At 46.9% G+C, this 27,230-nt stretch overlaps 2 protein-coding genes across 2 annotated transcripts in view; one reads left to right on the top strand and one right to left on the bottom strand.

Moving 5' to 3' along the window:
- Positions 1 to 71: 71 nt before the first annotated feature.
- On the top strand, positions 72 to 18,463 carry LIN37 (lin-37 DREAM MuvB core complex component). Its single transcript, XM_075606109.1, has 10 exons — positions 72 to 207; positions 4,941 to 5,085; positions 6,318 to 6,393; positions 6,999 to 7,049; positions 8,037 to 8,066; positions 12,607 to 12,686; positions 13,027 to 13,181; positions 13,684 to 13,827; positions 14,000 to 14,073; positions 15,580 to 18,463. Exons 2-10 carry the CDS (start codon positions 5,052 to 5,054, stop codon positions 15,659 to 15,661), a joined length of 726 nt encoding a protein of 241 aa, XP_075462224.1. The 5' UTR covers positions 72 to 207; positions 4,941 to 5,051; the 3' UTR covers positions 15,662 to 18,463.
- A 1,928-nt stretch (positions 18,464 to 20,391) lies between these two features.
- The window catches only part of HSPB6 (heat shock protein family B (small) member 6), a 6,849-nt gene continuing 10 nt past the window's right edge, over positions 20,392 to 27,230 (bottom strand). The window contains exons 1-4 of the mRNA XM_075606110.1: positions 26,985 to 27,230; positions 23,751 to 23,873; positions 21,432 to 21,607; positions 20,392 to 20,958 (exon numbers count right to left, since the gene is read on the bottom strand). The exon at positions 26,985 to 27,230 is cut by the window's right edge and continues 10 nt beyond it. Of these exons, the coding sequence (XP_075462225.1) occupies positions 20,898 to 20,958; positions 21,432 to 21,607; positions 23,751 to 23,873; positions 26,985 to 27,182 (558 nt within the window). The 5' untranslated portion in view covers positions 27,183 to 27,230 and the 3' untranslated portion in view covers positions 20,392 to 20,897. The remainder of the gene's footprint in view (positions 20,959 to 21,431; positions 21,608 to 23,750; positions 23,874 to 26,984) is intronic.

Raw genomic sequence — 27,230 nt, 5'->3', positions numbered from 1 at the left:
GACGCAGAAAGGAAGGGTGATGGGTGGCCGCCGTCGCCGCTGCTGCTGATTGGTCTACAAGAGTTGACAAGCGGGTCGAAGACCCAATGGGTTTGGTGGAAGCGAATGGGAGTCCACCAATGAGGATGCGAGGAGGCGGGGCTTAGAGCGGCGCGGGCACGGTTTGGACTTGGCACTTGAGTCGGTAACGGGCGCTGGGGGAGGCAGGTCAGTGGCGGGAGGGGAATAGCAAGGGCCTGCGGAGCCGTGCGTGCGCGTGATGTTATTTGATATAGGAATGAATAAATGGAAGAATAGTGAGATACATTGTATTAATGGGTACAGTAGTGAAGGTTTCCACCTACAAACTTCTTCTTCATCACGTGATCTGTATATTGTTATTGACACGGTGCCAGAGACGTATCCAGCGCTTTACATCATACACGGTGGATGATGGGGAGGTGTAAGATAAGCGCAGCAAAGCTCACACTGGGAAAGGGGACCTGTGCCCCAGAGAGTTTACAATATAAGTGCTGTGAGGTGGGGATGTATGTAATAATAATAGCATGTTCTTGTATAGCGCTGCTAGGTTTACGTAGCGCTTTACAGAGACGTTTTGCAGGCACAGGTCCCTGCCCCGTGGAGCTTACAATCTGTTTTTTTGGTGCCTGAGGCACAGGGAGATAAAGTGACTTGCCCAAGGTCACAAGGCGCCGACATCAGGCTCCCCTGCTTCAAACTCAGCGCCAGTCAGTGTCTTGACTCACTGAGCCACTCCTTCTGTATATCTATCTTTATATAGTGCCCACAGTGTACTCAGCGCTTTACAAAGACCGTACCGTATAATACAATAAGCGCAGCAAAGTCAGACAATAGGACAGCAAATCCCTGCCCCAGGGAGCTTACAATCTAAGGGCTGTTATATAGTGTGTGCGGCTGTGCGCGTGCACGGGCCGCACACGTTTTGTGTATATACTGTGCGCGACTGTGTGTGTGTTTTAAAATAAATAAATAAAACCTGCAATAATTTTTTTAATACGTTGTACCTACACATACACACATACACACATATACACACACACATATATACACTCATACTTACATTTTCAGCGGCGGTAGCGGCGCGATTTCTTTCTTTTTTTCTTCTTTCCCCCTGTCGACCGGTTCTACTCTTCTTGCCGTGCGCGCGTGGCACCATTATAGAAAGGTTGACTGACATCAGCCAAGTAAAATTCCATAGAACGGGCCTAAGTGGTATGTTAGAAGATTTACAGCAGGTGAGGGAATAAGTGCTGTACATGGCAGTGCTTGGCCACAATGGGTGGTAGGAGTATTGTATTGTATTGTATGTCTTTATTTATATAGCGCCATTAATGTACATAGCGCTTCACAGTAGTAATACATGTGGTAATCAAATAAATAACAGATAATATAAATAACAGATCATGGGAATAAGTGCTTTAGACATTAAAGTAACATTAAGCAAGAGGAGTCCCTGCCCCGAGGAGCTTACAGTCTAATTGGTAGGTAGGGAGAACGTACAGAGACAGTAGGAGGGAGTTCTGGTAAGTGCGTCTGCAGGGGGCCAAGCTATATGTATCATGTGTTCAGAATATCTACATATGCTTCTTTAAGCAAGTGTGTCTTAAGGTGGGTCTTAAAGGTGGATAGAGAGGGTGCTAGTCGGGTACTGAGGGGAAGGGCATTCCAGAGGTGTGGGGCAGTCAGTGAAAAAGATTTAAGGCGGGAGAGGGCTTTAGATACAAAGGGGGTAGAAAGAAGACATCCTTGAGCAGAACGCAAGAGTCGGGATGGTGCATAATGAGAAATTAGGGCTGAGATGTAAGGAGGGGCAGAAGAGTGTAAAGCTTTAAAAGTGAGGAGAAGAATGGAGTGTGAGATGCGGGGTTTGATCGGAAGCCAGGAGAGGGATTTCATGAGGGGAGATGCTGAGACAGATCTAGGAAAGAGTAGAGTGATTCTGGCAGCAGCATTTAGGATAGATTGTAGGGGAGACAGGTGAGAGGCAGGAAGGCCGGACAGCAGGAGGTTACAGTAATCGAGACGTGAGAGAATGAGGGCCTGAGTCAGAGTTTTAGCAGTCGAGCAACAGAGGACAGGGCGTATCTTTGTTATATTGCGGAGGAAAAAGCAACAAGTTTTAGAAATGTTTTGAATGTGAGGGGCGAATGTGAGAGAGGAGTCGAGTGTGACCCCTAGGCAGCGTGCTTGGGCTACTGGGTGAATGATCGTAGTTCCAACAGTAATGTGGAAGGAGGTAGTAGGGCCAGGTTTGGGAGGAAGTATGAGGAGCTCTGTTTTAGCCATGTTGAGTTTAAGGCGGCGGAGGGCCATCCAGGATGATATAGCAGAGAGACATTCAGAAACTTTGGTTTGTACAGCAGGTGTAAGGTCGGGTGTTGAAAAGTATATTTGTGTGTCGTCAGCATAGAGGTGATATTTAAACCCAAAAGATGTTATTAGGTCACCTAGAGAGAGTGTGTACAGAGAAAAGAGAAGAGGTCCCAGGACAGAGCCCTGGGGTACCCACACAGAGAGATCAATAGAGGAGGAGGAGGTGCTAGCAGAAGAGACACTGAAAGTATGATGGGAGAGGTAGGATGAGATCCAGGATAGAGCTTTGTTCCGAATACCAAGAGTATGGAGAATATGAAGGAGAAGAGGGTGGTCCACGGTGTCAAATGCTGCAGAGAGGTCGAGTAATATGAGCAGAGTGTAATGACCTCTGTCTGTGGCAGTGGTTGGAGTGACTTTGGGTGAAGGACAGTAGCCATGAGTCCAGGCTATTGGGGTGCTTCATTCAAGAGGTGGGGGTTTCAGGTTTGTCTTGAAGGTGGTGAATGCCTTTGTAGGTATTTAGAAGGTGTGTTGTGTGGTTTGGGTTGAAGGTGGCGAGATGTTTGTGGGATATATTGAAAGTGAGAGAGATCCCACAGCAGGGGGAGGAGGTAGCGAGGGAAAAAGGGATTAGGAGACCGAGCAGTGGAGGTGGAAAGGAGACGGTTAGGCCTCGTCCAGGGTGGTGCTGAGCGAGCGCGCGCTCACGCTGGACCCGTTGCAACAATGCACGTGGCCTGCGTGAGCGGGCGGGTGCCCCTGCTCGGCGCTCAGCCACTTGCCGAGCAAGCAAAATTGATTTTGCTGCTCACAAGCGCGTCACGTGAGCGGTTCGCCCAATGAGGGCGAACCAGCTCCATGATGTCGGGGCCGCGCCCCCAGACGTGCGCGCACCTATCCAGCCAGGAAAAGCACGGCCGAGCAGGGCGCAGCGCTGGAGCGTCAGCGCGCCTCTACCCACCCTGGACGAGGCCTTGTGGGCAGAGTGGAGGAGACGAGCAGGGGCATAGCGAGAAATCAAAGCGGAGATGTAGGGCGTATTGGCCGAGTTTAAGGCAGGGGTGGCCAACTTAAGTCCTCAAGGACCACCCTCAGGCCAGGTATTAAGGATATCCCAGCTTCAGGTGGCTCAATCGTTGACTGAAGAAGGTCCCCCCAGGGACCAAAACATCAGCATAAATGTTTGCTTGTTTGACTAAATAAATACTCTATATTTTCCAGTCCTGTGCCGTGCTGGTATTTTGGATCACTAACGTGACCCTTACTGTCTTAGGCCTTGTCCGGGGTGGCGCTGAGCGGGCGGGCGCGCTCACGCTCGCCACGATGAGACACATTGCGGCAATGTGTGTGGCTTAGCTGCTTGCCGAGCAAGCAAATTTGAATTTGCTGCTCGCAAGCGCGTCACGTGAGCGGTTCGCCCAATGAGGGCGAACCAGCTCCGTGACGTCGTGACCGCGCCCCCAGACGCGCGCGCACCTAGCCGGCCAGGGCGTAGCGCATGAGCACTAGCGCGCCCGTTCCCTACCTGGCTGAGGCCTTACAGTTACCCCCGCTCTACCCTGCGCCACATCTGCCTGTACAGGCACTCTACCTAGTTTGTGCCGCCATCTTGCCTTGAGATATATATATATCTTCAGTAAAGTGTACAGATAACTTATTAGTAACATATATTCATCTATAAATGAATAAGAAAAAAATAATTACTCTAGTTACTGTGGGGATCATAAAAATGCTTTTGGGTTACAAGGCGACATAAAAAATAACACTTTTTAAGATTTTGTGACTTTGGAGCGGTAAGTATTTCATGTTGAAAGCGTGGGTGCTCCCTTTTGGAGCTGAGGACAGTGACCTGTGCATTATTTACATTGTCTCCCGACTTAAAGCTGTCGTTGAAAAGTTGTTAGTTTTTTTTTCTCCATTCATTGTGTATCAATACAATCTGCACACTGACAAGTGATTAACTACGTTGCTGATCGATCCGTTCTCCTGTAATCGATCGCTGAAGATTCGGCTCGGGGTTCACTAAATGCATCCTTGGCCCTCTTCTGCTGCACTGACAGCCAGAGTTCTGTGAGGAAGATCATGTGACCAGGCAGGCACTAGATTCATTTGGTTCACTGCTGGAGAGGGCAGGGCTCAAAAAGGTGATGTTTCAGAAGGGGAAGGGGGTGTGACTTTGTAAATGGTTGCTATAGGAACAAAAATGCTGGTTACATTAGAATACATGCAAAATGGCTTTAAAATTGTTTTAAAAAAATGCTACAAGTATTTTCTTATATTACTGAACTGATTTATTTAAAAAAAAACACATGTAGGATATTGCTTGAGCTTTAAATTGATCCACTGCATTTAAATACAATAGTTTGCAACAATACACTTGTTTGCGTGCTGCCTTTGCAAAGAAATAGCAATCAGTGCATGTAACCTGGTAGACACGCCACCGCCATGAATTCACTTTGCTCGTTCAAAGATCTTTACATTTATGTCATAAAGTCTTTCAAAGTACACCGAGCATATTAAGTATATATTTGAAACATGCAGAAAATAATGAAATGTTTATTAGATGTACTGCTTATGCCTCATATCTGAACTTTCTCTTCTAGGTGCACTGTAGATTTATAGCAGTGGAACATAAGCTATACCCTTTACTATATCAGGGAAAACGCCTTGGAATTAACCCGTCACCTATCAGGAATTATTGTGACACAGCAACCATGTCACTTGTTAAGGTGAAGGTGGAAAAAACAGGTAGGAAATATGAGGATGACTTTTAGGGGGGGTTTCCTATGATCTATTAGTATCCGGCCCCGTGAGCATGTCTTACTCATTAAAAACAAAAAAACACAACCCTCCCCTTTTGTTTAGTGTTAGAGAGCTCCATTTGCACCTCCCACCACTTTATATTTCAAACGCCTGTGCCACCTGACCGGAGCATTATATTTTATAAATAAAAGCAGTGTTGGAATAAAAATGTAAAAAAAAAAATGACGATCAGCGTGTACGGCTGCTTTAAAATACAGTGTACAGGAGGGTCCCAGTCATGCGGCGGGTTGCGTTCTAAGGACCCGCCGCAAAGCGAAAATCGGCGGAAAGCAAAACCGGCGATTTTTGTTATGTGCGCATGCGCAGACCGGCAATGCGCCGCTCTACGCATGCGCAATATCGGCAAAACCCCCCATTCTGCGCATGCGCGACATCGGACCGGCCCGTTCTGCGCATGCGCGACATCGGGCCGGCCCGTTCTGCGCATGCACAGACATGGCGGCCCTCTTCAAGGTACCGCCGTATTGGCGGATCGCCGAAAAGCGGGGCGCTGAGAATCAGGGCCTTGCTGTACACACTGGCCCCTTTAGTGTAAGACTGTGTACAAATAAGCCTTCTCCCCGAGATCCCCAGTGCTGTCCCTAACAGTGCGGGTCCCAGCACTCATAAAAACTCAAATGTAAATAATAATCTTCACTATTCACTGGTAACTGAATGCAGCATCAGGTATAAACAGCAGTTTGTGCGGGAGAAGGGGCAGCGCAGGAGAAGGGGCAGCGCGGGAGAAGGGGCAGCGCGGGAGAAGGAGCAGTGACGACACCTTTTAATTAAAGGGAAAATGCGAACATGATTTTATAGGAGTCTTCCTGTAGACAGGAAGTAGAGTTTGTTTTTTTCCAGGTGTTAGTCCATATTTGTGTGTTCTGGATTACATGAAACTGTCGTGTAATATGACGCACCCCATAGTGTTCGTCAGGTGGCTGCGTTTCTAGACGCCCCATATACCTTTATGAGGTTGGCAGTGACAACTGAGGATATCGCTACATTGAGTGCAAAGGAAAAGGAATATTATTATTATTACTCATATCCACAAAATGCACTGCAGTGATTGACCTGTCCGTGTCCTCTCCCCCTCTTGCTGCTCTCTGGATTCACCGTTACATAGCTTCTCTTCCCCCGTCTTCCTTGCCCGCTACTATCTCCTGTGTGTACCTTAGATCTGGAGCCCGCGAGCGCTCGGAACCGCCTGGATGCCGTCCTGCAAGGCCTCTTGGATAAGAATGATGTGGACCGGTATGTGAAGTGAGGGGGCTGCTGGCTTCTCATAAGTCCAGGGCTGGGGTGGGCAACTCCAGTTCTCAAGAGCCATGACCAGGTGAGGTTTTCAGGATATCCCTACTTCAGGTGGCTCAATCAGTCCCTACTTCATCACTTTGACTGAGCCACCTGTGCTGAAGCAGGGATATCCTGCAAACTTGACTTGTTGGTGGCCCTTGAGGACTGGAGTTGGCCACCCCTGGTCTGCAGGACTGGGGCGATAGCCTCTATTGGGCTCTGTATCGGTAAACAGTATGGGTTCAGGTTCTAGCTGCTAAAGCTTTATTATATGGCCATGCGACTGTCAGCTATAGACTGTCTATTGATCTGTATCTAGGTTATAGGATCACCATCTCGGTGATTCCGCTGTTTATTGGTTGTGTGTACAGGTCACGTTATATCTGTGTGCTGACACTGGTTCGTTAGAGGGATAGATTCATGGCCATGATGCTCTGAATCTGGTAATGTTTAAGAGTTGACATATGGCTGTCTGACGATGCACGTTACTCAGGGAAGTAATGGCTGTTTGCTATGCATCCTCTCCTGGATCTTTTACTGTGACCTGTTATTTGTTTTTACAGGGAGCAGATGGAGGAGGAGGCAGGAAAAACTTCGACAGACTCGCATGGAAAGTAAGAGACATATTAAAGATCTCAGATTAATCATTTGTTTCTCAGTCTTCACTATGTTCTGTGCCTCCTCTTCTCTTGTGTTCTCTGTAGGAGAGGCTAACGAGATGGGTGTGTTCTCTGTAGGAGAGGCTAACGAGATGGGTGTGTTCTCTGTAGGAGAGGCTAACGAGATGGGTGTGTTCTCTGTAGGAGAGGCTAACGAGATGGGTGTGTTCTCTGTAGGAGAGGCTAACGAGATGGGTGTGTTCTCTGTAGGAGAGGCTAACGAAATGGGTGTGTTCTCTGTAGGAGAGGCTAACGAGATGGGTGTGTTCTCTGTAGGAGAGGCTAACGAGATGGGTGTATTCTCTGTAGGAGAGGCTAACGAGATGGGTGTGTTCTCTGTAGGAGAGGCTAACGAGATGGGTGTGTTCTCTGTAGGAGAGGCTAACGAGTTGGGTGTGTTCTCTGTAGGAGAGGCTAACGAGATGGGTGTGTTCTCTGTAGGAGAGGCTAACGAGATGGGTGTGCTCACTCGGTGCCTTTGGCGGGAATTCATGCTGCGTTTCATAAATCACTCACTTGTGTCAGCAGATTGAGATCCTGTTCTGTATCGGTGCGTGACTTGAGCTGTCTGTTACTAATATCTAAATAGATGGGTTGGTCCAGGAGAGGATCAACTCCAGTCCTCAAGGGCCACCAACAGGTCAGGTTTTCAGGATATCCCTGCTTCAGCACAGGTGGTTCAATTGGTCCCTGCTTCAGCACAGGTGGCTCAATTAGTCCCTGCTTCAGCACAGGTGGCTCAATTGGTCCCTGCTTCAGCACAGGTGGCTTAGTCTTTGATTGAGCCACCTGTGCTGAAGCTGGGATATCCTTGAAACCTGACCTATTGGTGACTCTTGAGGACTGGAGTTGGCCCCCCGTGGGTTAGTCTGTGACACATGGATATATTTATATTTGAATAGATCTCATTTAACTCTTTTCTTCCTCTTTCTTCTGTTTCAGGGATTCATCTCCATCTGCCGCTGGGAAACGGTAACTGTTTATTACCCTTCCGCTAAAAGGATATCGTGACTTTGTACCGAATATCCACCAACATATCATACAGACACGTCCCATTCACAGTCCAAGTACCATACACGTCCCAGGTTCCCTGTAATAACATACACAGCGCTCTATGCACTCCTAAAATATTGTACGCACACAGGTCTATTATCCCGCCGGAACCCAATGTACACAGAAGTCTCCCCTCAGTATAACTACCATGTACATAGAGTGTGAGTCTTCTCTCCGAAATAGCCAGACATGTGCTTCCCATGACCGTGCGTAAAGGGTTTAAACGAGTCCATGTGCAGGCGCACCCACGGTACTAGTTTGAAAAGGTACCCGGGCGCTATCTCTATGAGGCTTGTTACAAATGTGGAGATGTAAAAAAAAAAGGGGGGGGTAAGATACTGCCTGAAAATAGTATTCGTTTGATGTCCTCCTGTGACTCGGAACCCCAGCAGGATCTATCCAGGACCCTTGTTGGCAATGAATACAAAAAAGAATGGGGGAGCACAGTTATAGGAAACGGGCAGTGTAATATATCTAGTAATTAATATGGATAGAGCAGTTAACACATCTATTAAAGTGATGGTTCACGGGGCGGATACCAAACTCAAAAGGTATACATACATTGATGTGTATGTGTGGGTGGAAAGGTAAAAGAATATATAACTTACACGGCCTTGTGTAAGTTCAGTCACATCAAGGTTTCTTTGGGTTTCCCGTCGCCTTGAAGTGATGTGTTCTTGTGCGATTTAGACTTTTCTTCTTGGTGTATATTCAGCTTTCTTCGTTCATTCGATGTACCACTCCAGGGGGATTTCCTCTCATGTAAACAAAAAAGAGGGTTAGATTAAGTCACATATATATAGAGGCGACAATGAGGGGAAGGATGGTATAGTGGTAGACCATTAAAATGTAATGGTATGATCAAGCACTCACACGGGCTAATGTGAGTCTTCTCCTATCTTGGTATCTTATTGTTGCCCGTTAGGGATAACTTTCAATTGGTTGTAGGTGGTGATGAAGGGGGGGACAATAAGATATAACACAATACTCACACGGGCCAGTGTGAGTACACACTCCTAGTGGTTTCTTTACACTTTTGGTCTTTATGTGCCCCTAAAGCTGATGATGGGGGGAACACAGATTAAATGACACTATGGTCTGCAGGATAAAAACTTTATTTTAATAAAAAACATGGATATAAAAACATGAATATATAAAAAAAAAACCCACAGAAACCGAAGGCTTCTATGGGGAAATAAAAAGCAAGGGGAGTAGTGTGGTGTATAGTGGTAGGGGGTCTCTCCTTCCGCGTCCGGATGGGGAGCTACAACTGCACCTCTGCCTCCTCTGAGATATGCTAAAAAATGTCCCAACTGAAGAAAAGAGCAACGCGTTTCGTCCGGAACTGGACTTCCTCAGGCTCAATAGATGTGGACCGGCTGTGCCTTTTTTTTTTATACAGGGATTAGCCAATCCAAATCGCGTTGTAATAGCTTCCAGCTTTCCATCTGCGACGGGACGTCGCCATCTTGTGAGTAAACAAGGTAAACAAAAGGATGCGCGCGCAACCCTCAACATAATCCTCCTTCAAAATCGAAAAACTTTATTTCTAAACAAAATGGACATCAACAGAGGCCTCCACGAGGGTATGCGGCCACACTGTCAGCAAAAGGATGCACACGCAACCCTCAATACAATCCCCCTTCAATTTTTAAAAAACTTTATCCCAAAATGAAACTCACAAATGCGCGACTTAACACAACACGCGATGTGCGCGCAACTCACAAGATGGCGACGTCCCGTCGCAGATGGAAAGCTGGAAGCTATTACAACGCGATTTGGATTGGCTAATCCCTGTATAAAAAAAAAGGCACAGCCGGTCCACATCTATTGAGCCTGAGGAAGTCCAGTTCCGGACGAAACGCGTTGCTCTTTTCTTCAGTTGGGACATTTTTTAGCATATCTCAGAGGAGGCAGAGGTGCAGTTGTAGCTCCCCATCCGGACGCGGAAGGAGAGACCCCCTACCACTATACACCACACTACTCCCCTTGCTTTTTATTTCCCCATAGAAGCCTTCGGTTTCTGTGTTTTTTTTTATTATATATTCATGTTTTTATATCCATGTTTTTTATTAAAATAAAGTTTTTATCCTGCAGACCATAGTGTCATTTAATCTGTGTTCACCCCATCATCAGCTTTAGGGGCACATAAAGACCAAGAACAAAAATGTAAAGAAACCACTAGGAGTGTGTACTCACACTGGCCCGTGTGAGTATTGTGTTATATCTTATTGTCCCCCCCTTCAGCACCACCTACAACCAATTGAAAGTTATCCCTAACGGGCAACAATAAGATACCAAGATAGGAGAAGACTCACATTAGCCCGTGTGAATGCTTGATCATACCATTACATTTTAATGGTCTACCACTATACCATCCTTCCCCTCATTGTCGCATCTATATATATGTGACTTAATCTAACCCTCTTTTTTGTTTACATGAGAGGAAATCCCCCTGGAGGGGTACATCGAATGAACGAAGAAAGCTGAATATACACCAAGAAGAAAAGTCTAAATCGCACAAGAACACATCACTTCAAGGCGACGGGAAACCCAAAGAAACCTTGATGTGACTGAACTTACACAAGGCCGTGTAAGTTATATATTCTTTTACCTTTCCACCCACACATACACATCAATGTATGTATACCTTTTGAGTTTGGTATCCGCCCCGTGAACCATCACTTTAATAGATGTGTTAACTGCTCTATCCATATTAATTACTAGATATATTACACTGCCCGTTTCCTATAACTGTGCACCCACGGTACTTGTAGTACATGCCACAGGTGCTCAGAAATAACAGTTCTGTGTGGTCACAACAACCGCCAATAACCCTTAGAATAAAGGGGACTACGGTGGTCTTCAAAATGTAATCCTGTTATTATCTTTGTATAACACAATGATTACTTTTTGAAGACCAGCGGCGCGCCATTACTCCTTTATGCTAAGGGGTTAAACCAGGAACATATGGGTATTAACCCTTGGAGTACCGAGTCTCCAAACCACAGAAAGGTACAGAATCTGCAATCTTCCAATATATTTTGGAGCTGACACCACTAAAATAATAACTTCTATAGTATTGATGGAGGAAAAGCAATGATGATACAGGCAGTGGGCTGGTCAATCCTTAGAGATACAGCGGAGCCTCTTCAAAGAAAAGACCCCGAGGTAAATCAAAAACCGGTGCCATTTAGGCTCAAAGCTGCCTGATAGAAATATGGCTTTAAGTGTATAGTTCGTTACTCACGATACCCGGTCTGCAAGCTGCTCAGAATGCTCCGGTGGCCATCTTGCTTCCTCGTGGTGTCGGCGTGCTCCTATCCGGAAGTGACGTAAGTAGGGAGGGGATTGGTAACCGTGGTCACAGCACTCCACACAACCAACGCTTGAAAAAGTAAAAAAACTTTATTTAAATGCTACAGTGAGCATACAAGCACCACTCTGACGCGTTTCGTCTGTAGAAAGACTTTTTCAAAGAGTCTTTCTACAGACGAAACGCGTCAGAGTGGTGCTTGTATGTTCACTGTAGCATTTAAATAAAGTTTTTTACTTTTTCAAGCGTTGGTTGTGTGGAGTGCTGTGACCACGGTTACCAATCCCCTCCCTAAGGGGTTAAACCAGACCGCGTCTCCCAGTGCACACAATCAAAGAACAGAAATGTAAAGGATCTTTAATAATATAATAAATAGGGCAAATCGCTGGCTATGAATAGAAATTAGAAAAGAAATAATGCATCAGGCCGCGCTTATAGAGCCGGTGACGTGATGTCGCCCGAAAACAAAAGCATTGCCGCCGCCGCGTGCGCTTATAGTGCGCGTGACTGCGACGGAGCGACGTCGCCGTCACAAAAACTGGTAGCCGGCAAAATTTGTTTTTTTTTCAAGGGCAGTCACGTCACGTGACGGTCCTTGAACCAATGAAATTGCCGGAATTACGCGACACCGCCGGCCGGCGAAATATAACTTTCGCCGGTGGCGACGGGTGACGTCACCCGTCATGTCGCCATCGACGGCACTATAGGCACGGCCTAAGATTGAACAATTGCTTAAGTTGAAAAAAAATAGGTTTGAACCAAGGGTGTCTTGTTGATTTCAGCTCCGGGGACCCCCTGCTTCCCGAGGTACTTACCTCCGTAGATGGTGCCGGTAGCAGCTCTGGCTGGGATAGTTGGGGATATTGAAATGGCGGCTTAAATGTCCCACGGGCCAATAGGAGTGCCATGACGTCATCCCTTGTGTCTTCCTATTGGCCCCTGTGACGAGGACATTTAAATTGCACACAGATACCGGCACCCCCTATAGAGGTAAGTATCTCAGGAAGCAGGGGGTCCATGGAGATGAAATCAACGCGTTTCAGCTACAGAGACCCCTTCGTTTGAACTGCTCCTGTAATCCCCCTCCCCACTAATAAGTGCACGCAGATCTCCTGATAGAGTATGTTCCCCTGTCACCGTCAGGCCTCCAGCGCGACTCTCGCATCATCGCCGGAAGAAGAGGAAGGAGGACGATGGAATAGAGGGAGCCCAACTGAAAGCCAGTAAGAGCATGGAGGGAACACAGGCCGGCCAGACCCAGGAGGCAGGGACGAAAGGGACAAGAGGCCCCGGGGATCTGACCACACGGGAAGCCCAAAATAGAGGATCACAGAGTAAACAAAGGAGAAGCCTGGGGAAAACAGAAGTCACTGCCGGGTGCAGGGAAACTAGGCCAGAGGGACAGAGAATACCGAAGAGTAGAGCACAAGGAGTAGTGCAAACATAGAGATGGGGGGGAAGGTACACGGGAGATAAGGACAGGGAATATATAAGCAGGCGGATACGTAGTAGAGGACAGGGAACGGCGACAGGGTAACTTCTGTTCTATTCTTTGTGCATCAGACACTTACATCATTAGGCTGTTTGATCGGAGTGTGGACCTGGCACAGTTTTCAGAGGAGACCCCTCTGTACCCCGTGTGTCGTGCTTGGCTCCGAAATACTCCAACAGCAAAAGGTCCTGACCGCCCACAGACACCACCTCCACCGCCAGAAGAGGTAACCTAACTCGCTCCTTAACTAGCGGCAGAATATACCATCCCTGCAATGTGAAACAGCAGCGGAAGGAAGTCTTTGTGTATATCAAGGGGCATCCAGAGGTTTTATTCCATACAATGAAAGTGAGCTGAAATAATGGGGGTGTTTGGTTGTAAATCATCTAAGGTAGAGAGGCCTTCAACTACTGTTTAATTTCAGATCAGAGGCATTTATCCCTGTAATCTATTTTTAAATCCTTAAAATCTGAAGGTTTGTTTTCAGTAACCATGGGTACTGAATGTGGGTGTGATCTTCTCTTCCTCAGCGATAAGACGATACGTGTGTGTGTGTGTGTGTGTGTATATATATATATATATGTGTGTGTATGTTATGTATGTATATATATATATATATATATATATATATATATATATATATATATATATATATATATATATATATATATATATATATATATATATATATATGTATAATATATATGTATGTCTTCCTATTTCTACAGGGAGAAGGGGTTAATGGGAGTGCTCAGGATCTGTACCGGTTGCCCCCGCCTGTGCCGTGCCCGGTGACGGAGGGGGGAGAGCCGGTCAACCTGAGGATACCCTCATCCCTTCCACGAGATGGAGAACCCCTGAATCTGAACACAGTAAGAGCTGCGATTATTGGGCTCTGTAACCCACACGGACTCCGTTTCTCTACAACAGCCCCCTCTTGTTCCTCGCTTTTTCCGGCTTTTTTCCCCTCCTTTTTGTTGTTTTTTTTATTTATTTTTTCCTTCTCTGTCTCTCTTTCTCTAACTCTCTGTTTTTTCCTTGCAGCCACCGGATTTGATTCCCACCATGTCGACTCTAATCTACCGGAACATGAATCGCTGGAAGAAGATCCGTCAGAGGTATGAGGGGAGGCAGAAGTGCTACCGTGGGGGCGTGTCTTTGTGTCTGCGATCCACTTACTGACTCTCAGGAGGGGGCTGTGTTATTAATGCTGACAGTGTCGGGCTGTGTTATTAATGCTGACAGTGTCGGGCTGTGTTATTAATACTGACAGTGTCGGGCTGTGTTATTAATGCTGACAGTGTCGGGCTGTGTTATTAATGCTGACAGTGTCGGGCTGTGTTATTAATACTGACAGTGTCGGCTGTGTTATTAATGCTGACAGTGTCGGGCTGTGTTATTAATGCTGACAGTGTCGGCTGTGTTATTAATGCTGACAGTGTCGGGCTGTGTTATTAATGCTGACAGTGTCGGGCTGTGTTATTAATACTGACAGTGTCGGCTGTGTTATTAATACTGACAGTGTCGGCTGTGTTATTAATGCTGACAGTGTCGGGCTGTGTTATTAATGCTGACAGTGTCGGGCTGTGTTATTAATGCTGACAGTGTCGGGCTGTGTTATTAATACTGACAGTGTCGGCTGTGTTATTAATGCTGACAGTGTCGGGCTGTGTTATTAATGCTGACAGTGTCGGGCTGTGTTATTAATGCTGACAGTGTTGGGCTGTGTTATTAATACTGACAGTGTCGGGCTGTGTTATTAATGCTGACAGTGTTGGGCTGTGTTATTAATACTGACAGTGTCGGCTGTGTTATTAATGCTGACAGTGTCGGGCTGTGTTATTAATACTGACAGTGTCGGGCTGTGTTATTAATACTGACAGTGTCGGGCTGTGTTATTAATGCTGACAGTGTCGGGCTGTGTTATTAATACTGACAGTGTCGGGCTGTGTTATTAATACTGACAGTGTCGGGCTGTGTTATTAATACTAACAGTGTCGGGCTGTGTTATTAATGCTGACAGTGTCGGGCTGTGTTATTAATACTGACAGTGTCGGGCTGTGTTATTAATACTGACATTGTCGGGCTGTGTTATTAATACTGACAGTGGCGGGCTGTGTTATTAATACTGACAGTGTCGGGCTGTGTTATTAATGCTGACAGTGTCGGGCTGTGTTATTAATGCTGACAGTGTCGGGCTGTGTTATTAATGCTGACAGTGTTGGGCTGTGTTATTAATACTGACAGTGTCGGCTGTGTTATTAATACTGACAGTGCCGGGCTGTGTTATTAATACTGACAGTGTCGGGCTGTGTTATTAATACTGACAGTGTCGGGCTGTGTTATTAATGCATATGGTATCAGGAGAGGGACGTGTCCCTCATGCTAGGAAAGGCCTACTTTCCTAACATTGAATGGATCCAGAACTGGTGGGAATGTGTCTCTCTTTGACTGGATCCTGGGGGCCAGAGTACGTTTCTTTATATGAAGTGGTAGTGTTTGGGGGTGGGTGGGAGGTTAGGGCACCGGGCACCCTTCTATCATCATATGTGGATCACACCTTTCTTCTCTCAGCCTGCAGTCCTCTGTGAGGATGTCACGTTGTGCTGCTGTTTGTATTACAGGTGGAAGGATTCCTCTTACCGCAACCAACAGCGGTACTCCCAGAGCATGAAAATCCTCAAGGAAATGTACGAGCGCCAGTGAAGGTCCTGAGACTAAGCCACAGCAGCCACCAGCAACAGGCTCTTCATGGGCCGCTGGGTTTTATTCCCTCTGTTATAGCAACAGGACTGGCGGCCACATCACAGCTGCAGCCATGAACCTCCTCATTGCTGGAGGGAACTGAAGCTCAGGACTTTCTGTGGATTCGAAACTTTTTATTTGACGCTTTTAACACGGCATGAAATGAAAATGTCTAATTCATTGGGATGAGCATTTATATCCTTTGCTGCTAGAGTGACCTGCAACACATCTGGCAGCTAAGGGGTTAATGTCCTTTTTCCCCCGGCCCCTCGACTTGAAGTACACACTTTGTTGCAGGGCAGAGATGTGCGTGTACAGATTGCTAGAAGGGAGTGTTTTAACCGTGTGTCCTTATCCGTCGTGTAAGGACTCCCTAGAAGGTGACGGTCTTTGTCTGACTCGTGAAGACTGGCAGTTGTAATTTGGGCAGAGAACGTGCGCCAGGCGGCCTCACAGCTGTACAGGTCTTAACTCAAAATAGCTCCAGTGAGTAAGAGGAAGATCTTGTTTCACACCGGCGACCTGTTATTCATTGGAAACGTATCTGCTAGAACAGGAGACCTCAAGGGCCAACAGGTCAGGTTTTCAGGATGTCCCTGCTTCATCACAGGTGGCTCAATGAGTGGCTCCGTCTTCGATTGAGCCACCTGTGCTGAAGCAGGGATATTCTTCAAACCTGACCTGTTAGTAGCATTTGAGGCCTGGAGTGTGCCACCCTTGTGCTAGAGAGAAAACCAAGAGCTTCCTGCTCCAGGAGAACCCATCAAGAATTCTTTAACCATATAATTCAACAATTGGCTTATGGGGGGAGGTTGCAGTTTTAATAGGATGTAGTATGCTGAGGTTATCGGCACCCTGGGGGATGTTACCAGCAAAGTGCTGAATTCCCATTAACGCCCGTCCTTTTATCATTGTTGAGTCTGTCCATAAAGGAGCAATGTGTGTGTTTTGCCCATTCGTAAGAAGGTTCATTTGTATGCAGTTTCACCCCCTCCCAGTGACGAAGCACCACTAATGGGTTAGCCCCACCCTGTCTGCTCTGCCCCCGCTCCTTACCGACTCTCTGGCATGGGCGACGTCATGTGCCGTCGCGTTGCCATGGCGACGTGTCGCAGAAGAGCCGGTAAGAGAGAGTTACAGAGGCCTCGCGCCTCCCCCGGCATTTAATTTAAATGTTGTGGGGACGAGTGCTGGGCCCTTTTTAAACGCCGTGCCCCCCAGTTTGCGCAGCCCTGGGTTAGCGCACAGTAAGAAAGGTATTCTTTGGGAATAACTTCAGTTTGTAGGAAAATTAAAATCTCTTCCTCTCAAAGCTGTGTCTACTAAGGGGCGATACGTTCCTCTAATCGCACGTCATCGCCACGGCAATCAGCTTGGTCATCGGAGTAATGGCAGAGGACAGAAGTGGTGGGTAATCCAAGCAGGTCCTGCATTGTTCCAGGAAGTGTTTTTGCATAAGTAGGCAGAGGTCTGAGGGTTAGGAGATGTACAATGTTAAGCAATATTACAACATACTGCAGTGGGAAACTGCTCCACGAATGTACCTGCCTCGTGTCTTAAACCATAAACGTTTCATGAAAATACAGTGGAGGGGTTCTGTCACTTTTTTACCCCCATAACTTATATAATGTGTGGTTGAAACCTATCCCAGCGTCGCATCTCAAAGCCAGAATAACCAGCCTCACTGAAGAGACACGAAATGTCGTCGAAACAGCTGTCCGTGTTTACTGGTTATTCACTTCTTTATCCCCAGGCTGTGCAGTAAAGCTGTGTAATACGCAGGCATACGTTTATAGGGATCCATGAAGTAAGAGGTAGCACACTGTGTGCTCATTTGCATGTCACTTCCCAGAATCCCTGGCTGCAGTGGAAGCATTGCATGCTAGAGAGATAATGGGGAAAGGCAGGGTTGTAGATGTGTCTGGGTCACCTGAATGTGCTCACAAGTGTTATTTTTATTTGCTACGAAAATACTGTTAATTTGACTGTTTTTAATGTTTGAAATCTTTGTGTTTTCTTGGACTGTTTTTCTGAAGCTGAACTGTACAATTAAATTCACCAGACATTGTAAAGATTTCTTTCCGCCATTGGAGGTTTCCAATAACCGTTTTATGACCCTAGTTTGACATTTGTATTTGTTTCGAAATGTACACAATTCGAAAACGTAACTGCTGAAGGGTGACTCCGTGGCTTAAACCAGGGGTCTCCAAACGACGGCCCGGGGACCCCATCAGGCCCCCCACAATATTTTCTCATTATACTGTATATCATTTCCCAGTGTAAGCACGGCATCCTTTCTTTGTAATTGTCACATTTCTCTCTTGTCCTGAATCATATCATGCTGATTACCCCCAAAAGATCCAAATAAAACGTATTCTTTCATTTATAAAATATATAAAAAGATTTTTTTTCTTCCCTTTGGCCCGCGAAGATGTGTAGAATATACGGTGTGTCCCTTGTACTGAAAAGTTTGCAGACCACTGGCATAAACAATCCCTCTAAGAGTGTGCCCGTGAGGATATGTCTTATGTACAAACATTTAGGTAAGTATTTCTTTCTAATTGTACGGTTTTCATCATTTCAGATAAGCTCGTTCCCTACAAGCTCGTCTGCAAAATGCACAATAAGAAATATTGCGATGTATAATTTGCACGCAGTTTGTCACGCTCTAGTAAGCGTCGGACCCTCTTGGGTTGAGAGGGCACGCAGGACATTGGTATCTTGTAATAGATTATATAATCTATACATCTATCTAATCTATCATCTAATATAGATTATATAAAGATGATTTGACAATTTTTGTTAAAAAAAAAAAAGTATTTTAAAATATTTTTGTTACATTTTTAACATTTTCATAGTAAACAAATGCTACATGAGGCCATCTTTATCTGTTGTCTTTTTGTGGTAAGCAGGTCATTCCTCGGCCACATTGGTCAATTATTTTCTGTTCTTTGCCCAGTAATAATGAAGCCAGGAGTAGCTGATCTGCTTCTATTCAGCAGACCTAGGGCAGGGTCCTCAAGCCCCTCCCCAACAGGTCAGGTTTAAGGGTATCGCAGCTTCAGCACAGGTGGCTTAATCAATGGCTCAGTCAAAAACGGAGCTACTGATTGAGCCACCTGTGCTGAAGCAGGGATATCCTGAAAACCTGATCTGTTTGGGGGGGTCTTGAGGACTGGAGTTGGCCGCTCCTGACCTAGAGGTTGTAAAGATGTTTTTTCTCTCTACGTCCTTCCTATGCCAATGCAAGCGAATGGGGAAATAAAGCTCAGCTGGGGATAGGACAAAACTTCCAACCAATCCGGTTGCATCAGCCCCTATAAGGCTCCCTGCTCTCCTCACATCAGTTATTTGTGTCCTTCTGATCATGGAAGTGGGTTCTCTGTTCCAGTCTAGGACATTTGGCTGTGGCTATTTTGCTGCGCTGCTGGCATTTAGCCGACACTCGTCGCAGTGACTACTCGCTACCGGCAGTTTTGCCGCAACACAAAGCCCCTAACCTGGCCCTAAAACCTCCTAATACTAACGCTGCCCCTACCCTAAAAACCTTATGCCCGTACCCTAAAACCTCTATCCTTAACCCCTAACTGCTAAAACCCTTTAAGTTAACATGCCGTACTGGCGAAACAGGTCCCTGCGTGCACAAACGCCGGCCGCGACCAAATGTCCGATTCCGCTCTCCTCAGGGTTTGTTATTTTGACTATTGGGCCTCTCTCACTCTGCTGGGGGTAGCCTCTGGTGAGAGACTCCACAGTCCGTCGGTGTGCCTCCCTGCCTTCACCCAGGCTCACACACCCCCCCACCCCAGGGCCGCTATCCAGCCACTATGTGAGAAGTGACAGGCCATGTCTGCCATGGGCAGTACCCTCAGGCACCCCAGTTCCCAATGTTATTCCCGGGGCAGCACGTATTTTGGAATTGGAAATGAGGCGGGTGTGGGCGTAGCTGCGGTCCTAGCCATGGTGCTAAGTGGTGTTTGGTGGCATTTTGTGCTCTCCAGCTTAGCTGAAAGTGTTTGCTGCTGTCATTTGATGCCCCACGAATCTGGAGTGTGAGGTCCACAGGTTTAGAAACCGGTTGTGTTGCCTAGTATCCTAAATGCATAGTATGCTGTCTGTGATCCATCTTGGTCCTCAGAGTAGTGCTCTCGTGCTATTACGGTTGAAGTGGGAATGCCTCACTCCTATATGATGACATCGGCTTTAGAAGCGGGCAGGAGCCATGTTTTATTCCATTTTAGGTTCTTTGGGTAAGAATCGTTGTTTGTTGTTGCTGTTTCTGACCTTGGCTGTGCTCACCTTCGATTGCACGAGACTCTACTGGGTGTAGGATATTAGCCAATTATCTCATGGATTATCTAAGCTTCCCCCGTCAGGTCAGCTCTGCACTCTGCTGTTGTAGGTGGGAGTAACCTTTATATTTTTGTCAACCTGTTTTAGGGCCCTCTTGTTTTCTAACCAGTTTTAATCACACCATAGCCACACATAGCCCATATGTCATACATCTCTTGCTATTGGCTATATAATTGGTTTGTTTAATATTAGTGGAGGAAATTGAGAACACTGTATAAAATTGGTAGTGTAAGAACCTGCTGAGTCCCCTTGACGTGGGAGGCTTATCGTGTTTTGGCCAAAAGATTGAACAAAATGACCCATACTTATGAGAAGAAAATATAGACATGAACTCAATAAATTGTCTCATTGGATGTGCCTTGGGGCTTCTGTTTTTTTATTGTTGCTCTGTCCGTGTCCCCGGAGGTTACCAGATACAGAAAGAAGCACCCAGTATACCATGAGCCAGGGAAGGGAGGTATGGTTGTACGAAATTCCCTGACTGGAGGGTGTCAGGACAATGTTATAGATAATATTTTATTTTTATATAGCATTGGCAGTTTATGCAGCACTGGGAATAGTAGAAAATACCTACACATTGTCTACTCCAAAGAGCTTACAATCTAATGTGTTAACGTTCAGGACTGTAGAATGACCAAAGTTGCGTGGAGCTAGCACCAAGTCTTAAGCTTTCATCTCCTACTTCGGAGGACACTCTCGTAGCCACAAGTCGTCACATACTCATCTTGGGTTCCCGGCTGTTTCTCAACATGTGGCTGGATGTTGCTGAAAACAACTGGGTGTATCGGCCTGCCTGATGAAAAGCTACAGGTTGTTGTCTGGTGTTACCGGTTGAAAGTAGGTGTCAATTAATGCAATTGACTCCATGCTGCAAATGGGTCCCTGGGCTCTGCAGAGGTGTATGTCTGGAAGATAAAGGATGTCACCGAGCTCTACAGGCTATAGAGATGGTTCACCGAGTACTACACTGCTTCCTCATACTGCTAGTTTTAGCTACGGGTCACTGGGTGCTTTTAGCTGTAGGAGAGGGTCATTTGGTGTTAGGATGTGTGTTTCCTGCTGAGTGTAGCGAATGTCTCTGTAGGGTGTAGCACTGGGTCAGTGGATGCTGCAGGCTGTAGTTAGTCGATGGCCGCTATAGCGAGTGCGTCTTGAGATGCTGCATTCTGTTGGCGGGGCGTCTAGGTGCTGCAAGCGCTAACTGGGTGTCCATGTGCTGCAGTGTGTGGCTTGGTGTCAGTGGGTGCTGTAGACTGAGCAAAGTGTCTCCACGTGCTGCAGGGTATAATTGGGTGTCAATGGGGGCTGTAGCTGTGTGTCTCCAGGTGCTGCAAGGTGTAGCTGGGGGTGCTGCAGGCTGCATGCATGCTGCGCTCACTTCTCCTTTCTTGTAATAGGCACACTCCTCTCTTCAGGTTTGGTGCTTTCAGTGACCGGGGCCTGGATGGACAGCAGCCCCTCAGTAGACAGAGCAGAGGATATTGCTGCTGGATTCACTGTCGAGGGGACCCTGTAGCGACGATGAAACTCTCTCGAGATGTAACCGTGTTCATCCTGCACAAGGATAAGGGTGAGGGGTTACAGAGCAGCCCGTACCAATCTGCTGGGAAATAATAGATCAGGGGTGGCCAACTCCAATCCTCAAGGGCAGGATATCCCTGCTTCAGCACAGGTGGCTCAATCATAACAAAAAAAATAATCCTGAGATAGCGCTGCTGAACCCCCCAATCTGTTCACATGCAAACGTGTACGAGACAGAGGGTATTATATATATATATACACGTGAGGGTGGCAAATGAAAGGGGGACGCTTTAGGGTTTGGTGGAGACTCATTGCATTAAGGGTGATATCTCAGTAAAGAGAGATCTAGTACCGGGGCGGCCAACTCCAGTCCCGAGGGCAAGAGTCCTCCTCTCCTTGGCCCCACCCCCAGGATTCCTGACACCACCTGATTGGCTGCTGCTGGGTAATGCAGCCAATGAGGATGTAGGAAGCTGCCCAGCCCCCATAGCAAAAGCCTTGCTCGGGGAAATCCCATGGTCTCCCCAAGCCGGTCAGGTTACTATGTCCAGGGAGGTAATACCAGTATACACATACATGTCCAGGGAGGTAATACCAGTATACGCATACATGTCCAGTGAGGTAATACCAGTGTACACATACATGTCCAGGGAGGTAATACCGGTATACACATACATGTCCAGTGAGGTAATACCAGTATACGCATACATGTCCAGGGAGGTAATACCAGTATACGCATACATGTCCAGGGAGGTAATACCAGTATACGCATACATGTCCAGTGAGGTAATACCAGTATACGCATACATGTCCAGTGAGGTAATACCAGTATACGCATACATGTCCAGTGAGGTAATACAAGTATACGCATACATGTCCAGTGACGTAATACCAGTATACGCATACATGTCCAGGGAGGTAATACCAGTATACGCATACATGTCCAGGGAGGTAATACCAGTATACGCATACATGTCCAGGGAGGTAATACCAGTATACGCATACATGTCCAGGGAGGTAATACCAGTATACGCATACATGTCCAGGGAGGTAATACCACTATACGCATACATGTCCAGTGAGGTAATACCAGTATACGCATACATGTCCAGTGAGGTAATACCACTATACGCATACATGTCCAGTGAGGTAATACCAGTATACGCATACATGTCCAGTGAGGTAATACCACTATACGCATACATGTCCAGTGAGGTAATACCAGTATACGCATACATGTCCAGTGAGGTAATACCAGTATACGCATACATGTCCAGGGAGGTAATACCAGTATACGCATACATGTCCAGTGAGGTAATACCACTATACGCATACATGTCCAGTGAGGTAATACCAGTATACGCATACATGTCCAGTGAGGTAATACCACTATACGCATACATGTCCAGTGAGGTAATACCACTATACGTATACATGTCCAGTATTACCTCTTGTTTTTTTTTTGTTTTTTTTACTGGACAGTGTCCAAATACAGAACAGTCCGGTTCAATACTGGACATCTGGTAACCAGGTGCTGCATGAGCATTCTGCTACGTACTGTATAGTAAGGTTTCAAATCCTTGCAGGTCTAGTGTTCATCTATGAAGAAAAGCTTAGGTGGGTGTGTTATTACGGCAGGTGAGGCGTATGAACACTCATTGGGCTTATCTGCTTCCAAGGTGAGGTGTGCTATAAAACCTATTTTATAAGATACTTTTATTGAACCAATATTAAAAGTAACCTAAAATAGTCATTCCTTAAAAAATAAATAATAAAAAATGCTTATTTAAAGTGCAGCAGAAGAGGACCAAAGATGCAAAGTTCTGTGGGGAAGATCATGCGACCAGGCAGTCACTAGATACAATTTGTGCACTGCTATAGATAGGGCAGGGCTCGAAAAGGGGTGTGCCAGAGCCTGTTTCACAAGAGGAAGGGGATGTGACTTTGTAAATGGTTGCTATAGAAACAAAATGCTTGTTACATTATAATACATAAAAAATGTCATTCAGGGTGGTTTAAAAAAAATGCTACAAGTATTTTCTCAAAGTACAGAACTGATTTATTAACACACGTGTAGGTTATTGCTTGGTCTGCAGCTTTGTCTCAAATATACACTTTAACACACCAACATATACTGTATTTACTGTATTGTTAATGATGTTAAGTGAAAACTTACCGGCCGTTCCTCGTGTTTGGCGTGAACCTCCACGTACTCCCCCATAACCTTGACTGTCAGCTCCTCGGGAGAGAAATGTTTTACATCCAGGATAACAGAGAACTGATCCTTATCGAGCTTCACCTGAGAGGAGAAGGAAACTGTGACAGGGCAGTGCTGGGAGGAGGGGGGGGGGGGAGAGACTGTGACAGGGCAGTGCTGGGGGGGTGACACTGTGACAGGTCAGTGCTAGGGGGTGACACTGACAGGACACTGCTGGGGGGGGTGACACTGACAGATCAGTGCTGGGGGGGAGTTGTAGGTGACAAGGTGATAGGGCAGTGCTGGGTGGTGTATGTGACAGTGATAGGGCAGTGCTGGGGGGGGGTGACTCAGTGATAGGGCAGTGCTGGGGGGGGGTGACTCAGTGACAGGGCAGTGCTGGGGGTGGGGGGTGACTCAGTGACAGGGCAGTGCTGGGGGTGGGGGGTGACTCAGTGACAGGGCAGTGCTGGGGGTGGGGGGTGACTCAGTGACAGGGCAGTGCTGGGGGGGATGACACTATGACAGGTCAGTGCTGGGGGCGGGGGGGTTGTAGGTGACAAGGTGATAGGGCAGTGCTGGGTGGTGTATGTGACAGTGATAGGGCAGTGCTGGGGGTGTAGTTAACAGTGACAGGGCACTGCAAATCACTGCATGCCCCCCTAGCACTGAATGGGTTATGACATGGGTCTCTTTGGAAGATATGCAGCAGTTTCTCGGCACCGTCCTCACTGTAACGGTCCCTTTTCTCTGACATAGTTTCTGCCCTCTTCACCTTTCTGCAACAAGCAGGAGAAAACACATCTTACAAGCAGGGGGTTTGTTTCAGGAGCGATCCCACTCCCTAACAAGTGGGCATTGTACTAATAGCAGTAACAGATTTAAGAGGTTACTTCTTGGTGCTTGATTCTCAGATCGGACACCTACAGGTATTTTCAAACCATGTTTGCAGTTGGTATGTAAACACGGTGAGCCGAGACTTGGGAGCGGTTTGATTTCCTCAGGCTCCTCCCTTTAGTGTGGGCTACGTTTAAAGAAAACACGTGATTGGTAAACTCTCCTCCATTCAGGGGCCCCAAAGAAAATGAATTTAATTTTAGTATGGTTACATTTGTTTAAGGAAGTTATTCTGTATGACATCGTGTTTAGTGGCTATAACTAGAACATACATACTCGTCTACGTGCACACGCACATACATGGTTATTATCTGGATTTGAACTGGGACGTTTAAGAACTCAGACTTAGTACATTTGTCACCGAAGCTCCTTCATATTACAAGAAAAGTGTCAGCAAGATTTGCGGAGGAGAGGGAAGCTAAACCAGGGATGGGCTACGAACAGGTCAGGTTTTCAGGATATCCCTGCTTCAGCACAGGGGGCTCAATTAGTGGCCCAGTCGAAGATTGAGTCACCTGTGCTGAAGCAGGTACCAATGGAATCACCTGTAATGAAGCAGAGACTGAGTGAGCCACCTGTGCTGAAGCAGGGATATCCTGAAAACCTCACCCATTGCCGGCCCGTGAGGACTGGAGTTTGCCACTCCTGGTCTAAAAAGTCTCCAGTGTACAAACTCCTACTGGTAGCCTTGGGAATTTTTTTTTAAATAAGAGGACTGGCTGTAATAGCTTCTTTTAGTATATTCTCAGAAGCCATTGCGTTCCCATGTGTAATGATGCTAGAATTAATCAAATGCGAGTGGTCATTCCCTGCATTGTCGTCCCATCCGGCAGCAAAAAGGTTAAATGTCACAACAAGGAATCCTTTTACTTCCAGGAAGTGCAGTATTTCATTGAGGGAACGGTTGTTAGGCCAGGGGTGCTTAACTCCAGTCCTCAAGCTCCCCCCCCCCCCTCCCCACACAACAGGTCAGGTTTTCAGGATATCCCAGCTTCAGCACAGGTGGCTCAATCAGTCCCTGCTTCAGCGCAGGTGGCTCAATCCAGACACTGAGCCTCTGATTAAGCCACCTGTGCTGAAGCAGGAATATCCTGAAAACCTGACCTGTTGGTGACCCTGGAGGACTGGAGTTACCACCCCTGCACTAGACACCCACATTCGGCTCCAGGTTAAATCCCCATCTATGTCAGGGAATGGATTCACGGAAACACTTCTGCCAGTACTGGGCTTCACTTTGGGATATTTCTAAATATAAACTGTCTGCTATTCCCCGGTAATATGGAGAATGACTCACCCAGGCCCTATAAACCAAGCACTGACTGAAACTATTCTTCCGGCCTGGGGCAGGTGAAAAAACCCCCTACACACAGACACAGGGGCATATTGTAGTTGTCTCAGGAGCCCTTGCCGACAGTGATTGGCCGCTTTGTTATTCTGTGCCAGGCCTGCACAACTCCAGTCCTCGAGGGCCGCAAACATGCGGAAAGGACCTTTTTATAGAAGCGGTTTCATTGCGGCAAATCCGGGCAGAATTAGCAAAAAAAAGTCTCGAAATCGCGTTTTTGGAGAACTAGCAGAATTCTAGCAGCTCCGTTAAGTGCAAAACCGCTTGTAATAAGTCACTTTTTTTTCTCGCCTCCTTCATGGTTCCATCCACAGGCAGAAATATGGGTTTTTTTCTGAGAGCACAAGCCCATAAATCAGACTGGGGATGGAGTTGGCACCAACTCCGGTCATTCTGCTTCAAAAGCAAGAACTATCCGGGGCAGTTTGGCTGCCGTGCGGTTTCTCACTTTTCACTCGTTCAGGGTGCAGGCTTCGGAGGGAGGGCGTGCTGCCGTGCGTGCTGCCGTGAGAAACAAAGTATTCAATTTGAATACTAGTTGTCAGGGTAGCAACCGCCCTGTCTCCGAAGCCAGGAGTTGAAGCTGACTACAGTTTCAATAAACGAAAATTTCGTTTTTTGGAGCTGCAGCAGCGTCACAGGGACCAAGGCAGCCAATGAAATCATTCTTCAGAATGATTTCATGACTGCAACCTCGATACTTACCCTGCTGTGTGTAACCCTGCCCCCTCCCCAATGCTGAAAAGTCTGCTGGGGGATAAACACAGATCGCCCAGCAAGCTGCAGCACTGCCTCCCTCCCGCCCTCCCTCCGAGTCCTGCAGCTGGCACCCTGAACGAGGCCCATGCGATTTGCCATACAGAATACAGATTTTTTTGGCTAGTTTTAATCCGCTACTTATCAACATGGCAATGACAAACTCGCAGTCACTAGAATATCCCCCAAAGAGACACCCCCCCACAGCTCCTGACCTCAGACAGTCCTGCTTCGATTTGTTGTGGGATGCTGGGGGACCGGTAGTAAAATGGGGACATGCTCATGGGCATGGTGGCGAACAGATCGGACTCCATGACCCCCTCTCCAAATCGCTGTCCGAGGATCCGGCTGGGGAAGAGTTGTGGAGCCAGCACGGGCCGCCTCATCCAGGGGTGATGGATGGTAATGTCCATTCTGCGTGTGGGGGTAGGTGCTGCAGGCGCAGCATACACAGGACAGAT

This window comes from Ascaphus truei, chromosome 6, assembly GCF_040206685.1.
Source record: "Ascaphus truei isolate aAscTru1 chromosome 6, aAscTru1.hap1, whole genome shotgun sequence".
NCBI classification, from domain to species: Eukaryota; Metazoa; Chordata; class Amphibia; order Anura; family Ascaphidae; genus Ascaphus; species Ascaphus truei.
This window is presented reverse-complemented; position numbering and strand designations above follow the sequence as displayed.

What these genes read in the sequence shown, in the direction of transcription:
- LIN37 (XM_075606109.1), top strand. Translation starts at nt 5,052, where the DNA reads ATGTCACTTGTTAAGGTGAAGGTGGAAAAAACAG. An exon ending in GGTGAAGGTGGAAAAAACAG is followed by an intron (nt 5,086 to 6,317) that starts GTAGGAAATATG and finishes TGTGTACCTTAG; the next exon opens with ATCTGGAGCCCGCGAGCGCT. An exon ending in CACCTCCACCGCCAGAAGAG is followed by an intron (nt 13,182 to 13,683) that starts GTAACCTAACTC and finishes CTATTTCTACAG; the next exon opens with GGAGAAGGGGTTAATGGGAG.